At 48.0% G+C, this 14,928-nt stretch overlaps 1 protein-coding gene across 7 annotated transcripts in view; it reads left to right on the plus strand.

Annotated features, from left to right (window-relative positions):
- Nucleotides 1-563: 563 nt before the first annotated feature.
- MED12L (mediator complex subunit 12L) overlaps nucleotides 564-14,928 on the plus strand; it is a 324,835-nt gene continuing 310,470 nt past the window's right edge. For 2 of the 7 annotated variants that reach the window (XM_053305821.1, XM_053305823.1), the window contains exon 1: nucleotides 1,573-1,995. In XM_053305821.1, coding sequence (XP_053161796.1) covers nucleotides 1,897-1,995 — 99 coding nt within the window. In that variant the 5' untranslated portion in view covers nucleotides 1,573-1,896. Of the gene's footprint in view, nucleotides 622-1,572; nucleotides 1,996-14,928 lie in introns of those variants that run through there. The other 5 variants (XM_053305816.1, XM_053305820.1, XM_053305817.1 and 2 more) reach the window with 4 other exon arrangements.

The following is a 14,928-nucleotide window of genomic DNA, read 5'->3' on the forward strand; positions in this document are numbered from 1 at the left end:
TGCTCCGCTCTCCCCGGGTGAGCCCGTCGCCGCCTCTACTCTGCTGGCCGCTCTTCCCTCAGCTGCCCCCCCGGCTGTGCTCCACAGAAGGAACACCTGGGCGGAGGGCCCATCTCCCTCCACAGCCCGCTCTCCCACACCGCACGCTCAGTGTCCGTGGCGCGGCTCCCCGTCCCCCGAGGGCTCGCCACCCATCTGGCGGATGGGCGGCCATCGCTTAGGCACCCTTGGGGTGGAGGGAGGGATGGTTTCTCCCTCTCCCGCCCTCACCCATCGACCTCTGCCTCTGGGACCCCTCCGAGGATAGCGCTGACTGGGGCGGGGGCTTCCACGGGAAGGGCTGAAGCCTCCACGAAGCCCCGGGAGGCCAGGCCGAAGAGATCTTCAGGTGGGAAGGGCTCTTCCGAAAGCCGACCGCCCAGGCCAGTCAGGCGGGGAACTGGTGGAACCTCTCTCCACCTGCAGGGAGGCAGGCAGGCAGGCCAGTGGTGGCTAGGCTTAACTGTTTCCAGCCATGGTAACATCACAGTACAGCAGGCAGGGCCACTGGCTGCCGCCGCTGCCAGATGCCTGCCTGCCTGGAGCACGGAACTGCCAGAGGCCAGCCGGCCAAGCAGAGAGGTACCAGGTCCGGGGGTGGGTGCGGAGGCCCGGTCTTCCCACCTCCCCGAAATGCTAGCAGTCGGTCCTGGCGGCCCCAAACGGCAGAGCGCAGGAGGGAGGCCCGGTCTACCCGCCGCAGACGGGCACGGCGGGTGGACTGCCCCCCCCCGAGCTCGGAAGCCCCGGAACTGCGAGTTCCGGAGGGGAGGCCCGGTCTACCCACTGAGAGGCCGAGGCCAGGGTGGAGACCCGGTCTACCCGCTCGGGTGCCAGGTAGACCGGCCCTCCAAGTCCCGGAGCCCCGAGAGTCCGGGAAGGAGGCCCGGTCTATCCGCTGGCGGCGGCCCGGCCCTCCGAGCTCAGAAGCCCTGGAACGGCAAAGTCCAGAGGGGCGGCCCGGTCTACCTGCCGGGGGCGGGGGAAACAGAGGCCGGGGCGGAGGCCCGGTCTACAGGGGCGTAACCACTATTAGGCAAGGGGAGGTGGCTGCCTGGGGGCCCCCACATCTCGAGGGCCCCACCAGAGAGGCAAGTCACATGAGGCAAGTCACATGACTATATATTGTGAAGTGTGTGTGTATCAGCAAGGGGCCCATTTTTAAATTTTGTCTCTGGGCCCACTCCATCCTTGTTACACCCCTGCCGGTCTACCCGCCTGCGGCCGGGCAGACCGGGCCTCCGACCCCCAGAGCCGAGTAATACCATAGTATGGAATTTGTTATTACTTGAAATTAATTTTGATTGCATGACTGTGATGTGTGCACAGAGAATATTTCCCCCCCTTTGCAAGAGTGACAACATCCTTAATAAACTACCTCATGCTGGGGGTGGGTGGGGGGTGGGGTGGCTGGAACGACCTCTCTCCTAGAAAAGCCTTCAAATTGGATGAAAAATCCTGAAATTGTCCTAGGCTAAGAAAACCAAAGCTTCGACCAGCAGGGGATCGGGTAGGGTGGTGGGCATTATCTTGTGCTCTCTGCGGGGTTGTGCTGTGTTGTCCCTGGGCACTGAAGAAATTATCTCCCCCTTGCCTGGCTCTCCCCCACCCCGCTCCGTTGCTGGGCACGCTGCAGGGGGCGGCGGTGGCATCAGTCTCTGTGGGTGGGTTACATTTGTGCAGCATCCCAGCAGCCTCTCGCGCGTGCTCCCTCGCGCGCGCTCTCTCTCCCCTGTAGAAAAAGAGCCAGACCCAGTGGGGGAGTCTGTCTGCCAGCCAAGTGCTGCTCCCTGGTGCTCAGAGGCTGCTCCATCTCCAACTCTCTCTCATTCATTTCGCCGGCTAACATGAGAGATCATGGCCGCCTTCGGGCTCCTCAGCTATGAGCAGAGACCTCTCAAACGGTCCCGCTTGGGGCCGCCCGACGTCTACCCGCAGGACCCCAAGCAGAAGGAGGTAAGAGAGCCCGCGCTTTCGCCCGTCCCTGGCGCGCACCTGGCCAGGGGGAGAAGTTTGCCCGGCGGCCACTTGAGGGGGGAGGGGAGGAAGGCCAGGTGGGCTGCTGTGGGAGGAAAAGGCGCCTGTCAGAGTCGAAGGCTGTCAGGTTCTGGGTATTTGGAGATCCAGGGGGTGGGGGATTGCACTGCCTGTCTGGGCCTGACACACTCCAGGCTGCTAATGCTGCTGGCTCCCCGCCCCCTCTTCCATATTCCCTGCTTCTCTCCTCACTGCAACCCCTTAAACTTTTGAAAAATGTCGGCTTGCAAAGGGGAATGCCGCTCTTCGCCCTCCCACCCCCAACACTGACTTGCATTTTATGCAACGATGCCAAAGCCCCAGGCAGCCAGGGCTGGGAGAGAGCCTGGGTTAGAGCCTCTCTCCAGACCTGTGTGACTGTGGAGAAGGACGCCCCTCCCCCCACATGTGGAAACTGATTTCTTCTAGCCGGCGTCTCCTCTTCTCTCCCACCCACCCCGTCTCTGACTACCGGGGTCCAGTGTTTTCACTGGGGAAAGAGGTGAGGAAGGGAGGGAGGACCATTTCAGACAAGTCGATGTGTTTGCACGGTATGCATGCTGGTATTGCAAATGGACTAGCTGCTTGAAAGCTGGTCACCAGTCAATACTGCTTTTGGTGTGTGTGCGTGTTTTTAAAAAACCAAACCAATTAGATGGGTTGCTTCAAGGTATCTCCTTCTGCTAGTTATTGTACCAGCTAGTGACACTGAACCGTAACCATGACGTTATCAAGGTGTGCTGCTCTGCAATTAACAAGTAATTACTTGAGGGGGGAAAGAAGGTTATTATAATGCTTGCCTACAATTTATCAAGGGATTTATTTGTTTCCTTAACTCACCTGCTACCCATTTGTAACTAATTTATTTCCTCTAAAGGTTAAAGTCACACGCTAACTGTAAACTATTTCTTAAGGGCCAAATCTCATATATGGCTTTTGTGTGGGAGATCGTGGGAGTCAGTTTCTCTGCTTTCGAGTGGTAGCAGTCCCATGTGGGGCTGTAATGTTTTCAAGCTGCTTGACATACAGAACCCTAACCCCATACAGAGCTTCCCCTTTAGTGCCTGCCAGAAATGTGTGTGGAATCTCTCCATGCAATTGGACTGAACCACATGTTGAATAACATGCAAATGCTATGATTCCACATGGAGCTGCCATTATGTAGAATGATATCAAGCTGTTCCCATGTGGAGGACATGAGAATTGGCCCCCAGATAGTTGTCATTCTGTTTTTGCGATGGCCTTATGCAAACTGTTGTGTTCTTCTTGCAGATAATTTGCATTGTGCATTGGAAAGAGAAGCTTATTAAGTGTTTCTAAATGAGAAATTATTTCTTCTTGCCGTGAAACTTTATATCAAGTAAAAGTTTTAAATACATTTTACATAGTGTTGTAAACCCAGTGAGTGTTTTGTTCTTGTTGGCAATGTGCATTGTAAAAGTGGAATGGGAAATGTGATCTTTGTGGTTTGTAAGATTTATTGCTAATGTGTATTGGGTAAGTGAACCAAATTTCATTTTCATTTCTGGCATTTACCAAAGTAACTGAGAAGTGCCTAGAAAATGAAGAAGTTTATATAATGTTTTCAAACTTGAGACTTTTCAAAATGCATTGCTGATGCATTATTGAGTATTCTCATTTATCTCAAAGTTTCTATTATTAGAAGTAACCATATGGAAAGTTACGGTTGAGAATATCCCCCCCCCCAAAAAAAATTTTTAATAGCAAACTATTTCACTTTTATTTGTAGGTATTGCTAGCTATTACTGTACTGTTCAACTTACATCTTGTCACAATATAGCATAAGCAGATCAGTCTGTTGTCTGCTGCTTTTCTGTTGGTAGCATATGAACAAACCTGAGAACTGCTATGCTGGAATAGCAGTACATAGGATTAAGCTTAATGGCCTTGACATCAGTGTCAGAGGATGCAACTGGTGTTTGCTTTCCAGCATCGAATTGCAGTCCTACTATTGGTGCTCTTATGCTGCTGTTTGTCACTATCCCTTCTGTGGCAAATGTGCCATGTCATGGTTAAAAAAACTGAGCTATGCCCAAAACACATGCCTCTCTGTAGCCTTCTTGATTTCTGAGGATCCCTCTCCACAGAGATTTCAAAGCCAGTTGTGGTTTTATGTTTCCTCCATTTTTGCTTGATCTGCTATCTGTGGATTGGAGACAGGAGTGGGTGCTGCTGCTGCAGTATATTGTACTGTATCCATATTTGAGTTTTGCAGTTGGATCACTTAAGTAGTTGTTTGCCTGCCATGTGGGGGCTCACTGTGAACAAACATATGTGACAACCCCCTTAGTCTAGAAAGTGTAATGGATTTTGGAATCTCTGGCATTCAGAATTTTGATTCCCCACCCCACCCCAAATGGGCAATGGTGGTTTTTTGAGAAAATACTGTGTCAGATTTGCACTCCTGTATAGAAATGTTAACTTGCCATGCAGATAATTGTTATCATGTATTCGGGCTGACTTGGACTCCACTATTTCTGCAAAGTCTATGAAGGGGGTGTTCAGGAATCCCTCTTGCAATATTAGATTGGCTCAGTTTCAGTCTGTGATTCCTGAGGATGTGGACAAGCTGCTTGGGGCGGTGTAGCCTACCACTTGTTCTTTGGATCCTTGCCTGACTCGGCTGCTTCTATCTAACAAGGAGATTGTTGGAGGTGGCCTAATTAATATCATTAATGTATCGCTGATGGAGGGTAGGGTGCCTCTTTGTTTGAACGGGGCAATGGTTAGACCACTCCTTAAGAAGCCTTCCCTGGATCCCTTAGTGATGGATAGTTACAGGCCAGTCTCCAGTCTGCTATGGTTAGGCAAGGTGATTGAAAAAGTGGTGGCTGACCAGGTCTGGGCAGTTTCGGAGGAAACTGATTATCTAGCCCTATTCCAAACTGGCTTTAGAGCAGGCTATGGGGTTGAGACAGCCTTGGTCGGCCTGATGGATGGCCTTCACCAGGGAGTTGACAGAGGGAGTGTGACTCTACTGGTTCTTTCGAATCTCTTGGTGGCGTTCGATACCATCGACCATGGTATCCTTCTGGATCACCTGGGGGAGCTGGGGATAGGGGGCACTGCTTTGCAGTGGCTCTGCTCCTATCTCTCATGTAGATTCCAGATGGTGGAGCTTGGCGACAGTTACTCCTCAAAACACAAGCTGCTATATGGTGTCCCTCTGGGCTCCATTCTGTCACCAGTGCTTCTTAATATCTACATGAAACCGCTGGGTGAGGTCATTAGGAGATTTGGTGTAGGGTGTTATCAGTATGCTGATGACACTCAAATATAGTTGTTGTTGTCGTCGTCGTCGTCGTCGTCGTCATCATCATCATCATCAGGAAATGGCATTCATTCCCTAAATGCCTGCGTACAGGCAGTAATGGGCTGGATGAGGGATAAGAAATTGAAACTGAATCTGGGCAAGATGGGGATGCTAATTGTGGTGCCTCAGAATTTGAGGGATGAGTTAGTTCTTCCTGTCCTGGACGGGGTTACACTCCCCGGAAAGAGCAGTTATGCAGCTTGGGAATACTCGTGGACCCAGGCCTCACCCTGGTATCTCAGGTGGAAGCTATGGCCAGGAGCGCCTTCCTTCAGCTTTGGCTGATTAGACAGCTGTGTCCATTCCTTATAACCTCAAAACTGTGGCACATCAGTTGGTAACCTCCAGGTTTGACTATTGTAATGCGCTCTGTGGGGCTGCCTTTGTACATAGTTCAGAAACTTCAGTTAAAAATGTGGCAGCCAGATTGGTCTCTGGGGTATCCTGGAAATACCATATTATGCATGTTCTTAAGCAGTTGCGCTGGCTGCTGATATGTTTCTGGGCAAAATACAAAATGCTGGTTATTCCCTTTTAAAGCCCTCAATGGCCTAGGCCCTGGATAGCATAGAGAGCACCTTGTTCTGTATGATCCCAACTATACATTAAGGTCATCTGAGGAGGTCTATCTACAGTTACCACTGGTACATCTGGTGGCGACTTGGAACCGGGTCTTCTCTATAGCTTTTGCTGAGCTGTGGAATGCACTCCCGGCAGAAATCCATAGCTTGAATTCCTTGCTGGCCTTCAAGAGACCCCTTAAAACCTATTTGATTGGTCTGGCCTTTTAGGGTTTTTAAATGTTTTTAATTGTTTAATAGTGTTAAACTGTTTGTTTGGTTTTGTATTGATTGTTTTTAAATGATAGGTTTTGTTTTATCACTGTGCACCAACCAGAGCCTTTTTCGATGGGCCATTATAAAAATGAAATAAATAAATCATGTTGGGACTGAGCTTATCCATCCCTGGCCTCCTGAAAGTGTATAGACTTACAGTGCAATGGTAATCTGCATGGTACCTAGGTATTTATTTTTCCAATTAATATATTGCCTTTTGAAAAATGACCTCAACAGTTTGTAGTAAAACATGTAGTTGTAAATGATAAGGACCTCAGGAAGGAACTTAATAGGGAATTTCAGAAAGCTGTTAGAAGAGATAAGGAGCAGTACTACAATGACATCTGTAAAGACCTTGAGGATGGAAACAGACATGGAAAAACAAGGCAGGTTTTCCAAAAGATCTCTGAACTCAGAGCGAGGTTCCAATCTCGAATTGTATGTTAAGGGATGCCAGTGGACAGGTGGTAACTGATTCAGAGAAGATCAAACAGAGATGGAAGGAATATACTGAAAATCTGAACAGCAGGGATGTCAACATCCAAGATACTCTAGAAGATATTCCCTACATGCAAGAACCTCTAGTACAGGAAGATGAAGTTAGATCAGCACTCTGGTCATTACCAAGTTGGAAGACTACAGGGATTGATGGAATAGCTACAGAAATATGGCAGGCAAAAGAAGAAGAATCAGTCAAGGCTCTGACCAAACTATGCCAGTAAATTTGGAGAACGACACAATGCGCCACAGATTGGAAGAGGTCAGTCTACATACCCATACCAAAGAAAGGAGACTTAAGAGATTGTGCAAACCATCACACAATATCCTCAATTTCACATGCTAGCGATATAATGCTCAGGATCATCCAACACAGATTAGAGCCCTATGTGGAAAGGGATAGGCCGGCTGTTCGAGCTGGTTTCAGAAAAGGCCGAGGAACAAGAAACATCATTGCTGATGCACGCTGGATAATTGTGAAAGCCAAAGAATACCAGAAAGAAGTCAATATGTGCTTTATTGACTACAGAAAAGCCTTCAATTGAGTCAACCATGTCAAGTTGTGGAATATCCTTAGGAAAATGGGTGTCCCAGAACATCTCATTGTTCTCATGAGAAACCTATACACAGGACAAGAAGCCACAGTCTAAACTGGTTCCAGATCGGCAAAGGAGTAAGACAAGGTTATATACTTTCTCCTTCTTTATTCAATTTATATGCTGAACATACACTGAGAGAAGCTGGATTGGAAGATGAGCATGGCTTTAAAATTGGAGGAAGAAACATCAATAACCTGCGCTACGCTGATGACACCACTTTGATAGCGGTGGGAGCAGTGGGAGAGTAACTGGCCTTATCCACCCCCAGCACAGTACCTCCAGTGACTGTTGCTGGTATCTATCTTGTGTTTCTTTTTAGATTGTGAGCCCTTTGGGGACAGGGATCCATCTTATTTATTTGTTGTTTCTCTGTGTAAACTGCCCTGAGCCATTTTTGGAAGGGCGGTATAGAAATCGAATAAATAATAATAATAATAATAGCCGAGAATGCGGATGATCTGCAAGCTTTAATAATGAAAGTCAAGGAGCACAGTGAAAAAATGGGACTAAGACTAAATGTAAAGAAAACTAAACTAATGACGAGTACAGCAACCAGCCTCAGAATTGACAATGAAGACACTGAAGTGGTGGATAGCTTCTGCCTTTTAGGATCAACCATCAACAGTAAAGGATCCAGCAGTCAAGAAATACGCCACAGACTAGCACTTGGTAGGGTTGCAATGAAGGCCATGGAAAGGATATTTAGATGCCGCGACGTGTCTACACCTACAAAGATTAGAATCATTCGGACAATGGTTTTCCCCGTGACACTCTATGGATGTGAAAGATGGACACTGAAGAAGCAAGATAGAAAAAGTATTGATGGTTTTGAACTTTGGTGCTGGAGAAGGCTTTTAAGGATGCCATGGACAGCCAGGAAAACAAACAAATGGATCCTAGAACAAATCAATCCAGAATTGTCACTCGAAGCACAAATGACCAGGCCCAAACTATCATACTTTGGACACATAATGTAAAAATTAAGCTCCTTTGAGAAATCCATAAGTCTACACCGATTTGACAGTAAATCAATCAGTAAACATAGTAAAATGTCATAAAATCAAAGGAATCTTAAAATATTGGAATTTGGCATTATTCAGCAATATATAAAATGCACCCTAAATGGTACAGCAAGATAAAATGGTGGAACTGGCCACCTGAACTCTGTCCAACTAATCTCAAAGCCTTGGGTAAACAGCATGATTTTCAGTTTCCTGTGGAAGGCCAAAAGAGAGGGAAAGGCACTTGTGGGGGTGGATTAATCAACCTGAGGGAAATAACAGAGAAGGCCCTGTCCTGCAGAATTTGCAACCTCACCTCTGAAGGTTGAGAGCCCTCTCACCAGAAGTTCCTATAAGGCAGACAGGAGCAAGTGGTCCTTCAGGTGTGTTGGGTCCAAACTGTTTAGGGCTTTAAAAGGTAATCTCCAGCACCGTGAATTGCATGTGGAAGCTAGAGATCTTTCAGAACTGGAGTGATATGATTGCTCTGAGCAGCTCCCAACACTAGCCTGGCTGTTGAATTTTGCATTGGTTGTATCTTCTGAATGGCCTGGTTGTGGGGGAGGTGGACAATTATCATGGGGAGGTAGTTTTGGGTGGCATCCTTTGGTTGAGTGTCTTATATGACCAGGCACTCTAGAGATGAATTACCATAAAAGGAGCTTGGACTGTGGCGGATAGTTCAATTAAAAAGTATCAGCCCATTGTGCAGCAGCTGTGAAAGACGAGTTCCATGATAGGAATCACTAACAAAGGCACTGAAAATAAAAACCTGACATTATTCTAATGCCCATGTCTACATTTATATTGTGGCTGCACTTGGAAAACTGTAGAGTTCTGGTCACCCCATCTCACAAAGATTATCAGTGCTGGAGAAGTCCAGTCAAAATGATCAGGATGAAGCACCTTCCCTACAAGAAGCAGCTTATCTACTTATTTATTTTATTATTTATATACTGCCTGATATGTGCATCTCTACGCGGTGTGAACTTATCTATTTTTCTATGCAAACCACTTTGGCTGGGAAATGGTATATAAATAGTAGTAAAGTATTTTGAGGCTTTTTAGTTAAGAAAAAAGATGCTTAAAGTGGGGGACATCATACAGACTTGCAAAGTTATGTAGCAGAGAACGTGAACAGAGAAATCTTCACCCTCCTTTGTGGTACTAGAAGTTAGAGCCATCCAATGAAACTGATGAGCAGTAGATTGAAGGCAGACAAAAGAAAGTATATCTTCACACAACTTGTAATTAATCCATGGAATTCATTGCCACAAGATGTGGTGATGGTCATTTGCTTAGATTATAAAGGAATTAAACCAGGCATTCTCAAACTTGAGTCCCCAGATGTTATTGGATACAACTCCCCTCATATCCAGCTATAATGGTTCCCCAACAACATTGAGGGATTCGAGTTTGAGAACCCCTGGATTAGACAACTTTGAGGAAAACAGATCTAGCAATAGCCATGTCAGCTATATGGAACCTTCGGATTCAGAGGTGGTATGCCACTATAGCATTTGCTAGGAGTAATGGCAGAGGAGGTCTGCTTTTACAACTTGGTTGTTGTAAAGCATCTGATTTAGTCTCTGTAGGAAGCAGAATTTTGGAGTTTGGAATTTCTAACCACTACACCAGCGTGGTGTAGTGGTCAAGAGTGCTGGACTAGGACCGGGGAGACCCGAGTTCAAATCCCCATTCAGCTATGAAACTAGCTGGGTGACTCTGGGCCAGTCACTTCTCTCTCAGCCTAACTTACTTCACAGGGTTGTTGTGAAAGAGAAACTCAAGTATGTAGTACACCACTCTGGGCTCCTTGGAGGAAGAGCGGGATATAAATGTAATAATAATAATAATAATAAACAATCTGACCCAACAGGACTGTTCTTATGGACACTTATCCTGTAAACATTGATACAACTGGTGCACCATTGTTTACAGGTCATGTCTGGATAAACCACAGATTTGAAGGGATATGCAATCCAAATTGCACACAAGCAGAAAACAAAATAGCCCGAGTCAGCAGATCAAAAACTGTAATGCGGACATTTTGCCACACAAAATAATGGCTGTGGGTGGAGACAGAGTGACTGTGTTGTGGTAAAATAGAATATTGGCATTAATATTTAGAACAAACCTATGTCCACTTTCTTCCCACAATCATCTTGACCAAACTAAAACAAACTAACATACTTGTACTGACGGTGTATGTAGAATTGCTTCTTGTCCCGGAATGGATTATTTGTTGTGAGTGGCTTTAGTTTTCAATTGCGTTATGTGTACAGTAGCAATCGGAATGAAAATGGTAAATTTCCTAATGTTTAAAGCATGCTGTGTAGTTGTATTAAAATGCAGAAAATAATCATAGCAGAGTGCAATCATTATCTGTAATGAGTGAATAATTGACTGGAAAGTGTGTTAAGAGGATGAACTGAACAAAAAACTGGACAGAACTTGCATCTCCCCCCGCCCCAGCCCCGAATCAGAAGAGTAACTGAGCTATTCTTTTAAAGCTTTTGCTGAACCTGAACTTGAATGGTACTTAAAAGCAATTCGAGTTATCAAGTCAGAATAATGGCTAAGCTGGAAAAGAATTGGTAACATGGAGAATTGCTTTTTATAGAATCAAATTATTGGTTCAGCTAGCACAGTACTGGCTACTTCGACTGGCAACAGTTCTCCAAGGTCTTGGGTAGAGGCCCTTGTAAGTTTTGTTGCCCGAATTCCTATAACTGGGCATGCCAGAGTTTTTCTGGGACCTTCTACTCACAGAGCATGAATTATGTTACTGGGCCTCTCTCAATCAGTGGCAATACCTTCACTGGGGCAACTAGCACCAATCATAAGCTCATACTTGGAAGTGCGTATTTGTTTACATATCTTGCAGGCATGCAGATCCTCCCCTCTGCATTTGAGGAATCTCCCCTCTTCATTTTACTGAACTCTATCCCCAGCCAAATCTAATAACCTGTATTTCCCCCACCCCCACAAGTGCCTTTGTCCCCAGACCCTGGCCCCAAGAAGACACAGACAACCATATGGTGGGTAAAAGGGGCCACAGCTTTATTGATAAACTATAAGCGGATTATTTATTTATTATTAAAATTTTTATACCTCCCTTCCAAAAGGCTCAGGGCGGTTTACATTAAAACACAATTAAAATCAATTAATAATTAAAACAAAAAATTATAAAACATAAAACAATGATTAACAATTAAAAACATCATAAAACAACAATTAAACAATCAGAACAATTTAAAAACAAGTTTTTAAAAAGCTGAGAAAGCCTGGCGGAAGAGATGTGTTTTCAGAAAATTGCCAGAGATGGGGAGGATCATAGCGGACTGGATAGGGGTAAGCCCCCCCCCCCCGACAGTGCGGGGCCTAGCAATGACCGGGTTCAGACTTCAGTGTTCTCCCCCGCGCCTTGCTTGGGCGACACACCCTGGCTCTGGAAGGCAGCAGGTGGAAAACCTGCTTCCTCCCCTTCCTAGCCAACCCCGAAGGGGGCCAGGACCCTTCTAGGTCTTCGCAAACCCCGGACCATGCAGCCCAAGGGTTAGTGAAGTCCTGAAGCAGGTTTCATTGCGAATCAACCTCCCTGGGCCGCACAAACCACAAGGGAGTGAGTGACCAATCAACCCGTTTTAACTGTCCAAGGGTGCTCACCGATGTTCCATCCCATCTACTTACCACCCAACCCGCACTGTCCCTGCCACACAGGGAGGTTAGCCTCGCTTGACCTTCCTGACCCAATACCTCCACTATGGAGAGTCCAGTCCTCTTCCGAAATCATCTTCCCCTCAAATGCAGAACCACTACATCAAGAGAGGGGTGCCTATCTAACTAGCCCCAAACAGCCGGGAGCCACTTACTCCCACCCATACCAAATCTCCAGTCAGTAAATCCTGGCTCACAGCCCTTGAACCAAGTTGGGTACCAAACTGGGAGGTGCTGTCCCGCTTGAATGCCCTGACAACAACGCTGGTTGCCAATAAGTACACATACAGGAGCCGCTGCTCCGCCAGCACCTCCCCACTACGCAGCTCCAGCCAGTGCCTCCTGGCTCACAGCCTCCAAACCAAGTTGGGTGCTAAACTGGGTGGGTGGGTGCTGGCCTGCTTGAATGCCCGGATGACCAACCTGGCCGCTGATAAGTACACCCACAGGAGCCGCTGCTCCGCCAGCACCACCCTGAGAACAGCAGGATTGCCCATCCTCCTGTTCGCCCAGCACATGCCAACCCGCTGCACCCAAACCACGTTGGGTGCACGACCACTAGGAGCTGGCCAGAATGCAGGCCCACCAAAGACCACGGTACGGCCCCGGATCAGAACCTGCACAGGAGCTGTCGCTGCGCCAGCACCTGCCAAAAGAACAAAGGGGATTAAATGACCAGGAACAAACCAGGTGGGGTGCACCACACCGCTTGACATGCATATTGCAGAAATGCCCCGACTCAGATGCCCCTTATGCTTTGAACGACCACAGCATCAGGGCCCTGCAGTGCCAAGGGCAAATAAGGCAGCAAGCAGGTTCACCGAGAATAAACATCTCGCACCGTGATGTTTTAGCTGACATGCCTCAGAGGCAGGCCGCCGCTGGCTTGAGAAGCCCCCCCCCCGAGGGTGGTAGCAACATGGCTCACCGCCCATACTGGGTGTAAGGCATCACCACCAGCCTTAACACATCTGTGCTCCTGACCCAAGCACCTCTGATCAGTTGTTGGCTGGCACGGCCACAGCCACCCTCCTAACACTAGCAAGAAAGGTCAGGAATGGTCAGCACAAGCAAGGACCCTCCCTGGGGCCCGGCCGCTGGGAATGAGGACAGAGATGTAAGGGGCCCCCCTGAAATAACCCAGTTAAAACTGCTTAAAGCCGCCCTGCCTCATGACAGGCCATTCAGAGATCCCTACTGCTGAATTCCGACTCCCACCCATCAGCCCTGTAGCCCTAACGACCAAGAAGGGCATGGGGTGGAGTGAGCTAATTAAGGGCCTTCTCTCTTCCCTATCTATCCCTGCCTTTGAGACCCTCCCATTAATAAAGTACTCAAACCTTCCACGGGAGTGCTCACACCCTGCTGCCTACCCCAAATGCTCCCTTTCTGAGCATCCTGCCTTTGGTGAGGCACCCTCAGCACCCTACGCAGCCAAAATTAGATACAGGCTCCTTCCCATCATCATGCACCCCCGAATACCACAGAGTACTTTAACCTTACCGGAATCTTGATGCCCAGCCTCTAAAAGCTGTTGCTCCCGAGAGCTCGCTAACTGCCACTGCAATGGACATAAGTTGACTCTGGCTAACCCCTGCTATATGAGCAAAGTGATCTACCCATGACAGTGAAAGCGCGTGATGGCCGCCCATACAAAAGAGTGCAAGCACCCACAAGCTCTGCCTCAAGGGTTGGGTGGGTAGGCCACCCGTCTAGCTGCCTCCCAATGTACGACCGACATGGTATCCCTTCCAGCGCTGAAATGAAACGTGGCAGGCCGATGTTACCTGCTTAATCAAAACAGTGCTAAGCACTGGCAGCGCTGCTACTGGATACAGCTTGACATCCACCATCATTACACCTCCCTATCTCCTAATCAAGCATTGTGAGGCATAGCTGGGGTACCTTGAAGCCTCTGACGTTTGCAGGTGGCTGACCTGCCTCCCCCTCTCATGACTGCCTCCTGTCACCCCCTGCCATAGCTTCCATTGGGTCTAGATAGGACTATAGGAATAGGGAAGTAACATCCCTCCTCCGTAACCATAGCGTATAAAGCAAAACTTATGCGGGGGGGGGGGAGAGAACCCCTTAGCAATGCCTAGTGTAAAGCCAGAACCCCTCACAAGTGCACGGAAGCCCTTATAAAATGGCTGTTGTCCCATCATATCTCATCCCTTCAAAGGACACCAAGCTGGGGCTGCAGGCTTCTAATATATACTGTACCCTTTTGGGCTCCATATTCTAAATGCATTATCCAACTAATCACTAGGCTAATCCCAACTAAGCTCCGATTCATGGAATCGCACTGTCGTGCAATTTTGAGCATCCCTTCTTGCTACCTGACAGCCCTTGAAACGAAAGCATGCACTATAACGGGATTAAACTCTGGTGCAATGCAACCCACTATGTCAGTCCCAATTTCTATGTGACTGCTGGGGGGGGACTCCCACACAGTGTGGAAAATAGCCATCCCATCCCAGGGTGCCCAAGCTGTAAGGTGCAAGCTGCCCCATTGCACCCAGATCCCAACTCAGGTACCTGGGGGAAGCCCATGGAGGTGTGAGCCCTTGGCACCAGAAACCCACAGAATACTTGCCCAACCGGATATGCCAGAGATGAGGCTGTCCCCCTCAGTTGCCGAGGTGCTGGCGTGGCAATGTCCGGGTCCAGGTGCCTGCTACCTAATCTTGGAGCATACTGCAGGGGCGTTAAGAGTAGAGATAGTGAGTAAGAGGCTTCCTACTGTTCTACTTGCTTCTTTCCATGATCTCTGATAGCTCTACAGGTATTCCTTGATGCGCACCACTTTCTCCCACTCCTTACTTTCCCCCTATGCAGTTCTTTCAAATTAGGATGGAACTTTCCACTCCCAAGTGAACTTCACC

Source organism: Hemicordylus capensis, chromosome 3, assembly GCF_027244095.1.
Source record: "Hemicordylus capensis ecotype Gifberg chromosome 3, rHemCap1.1.pri, whole genome shotgun sequence".
Taxonomy (NCBI): Eukaryota; Metazoa; Chordata; class Lepidosauria; order Squamata; family Cordylidae; genus Hemicordylus; species Hemicordylus capensis.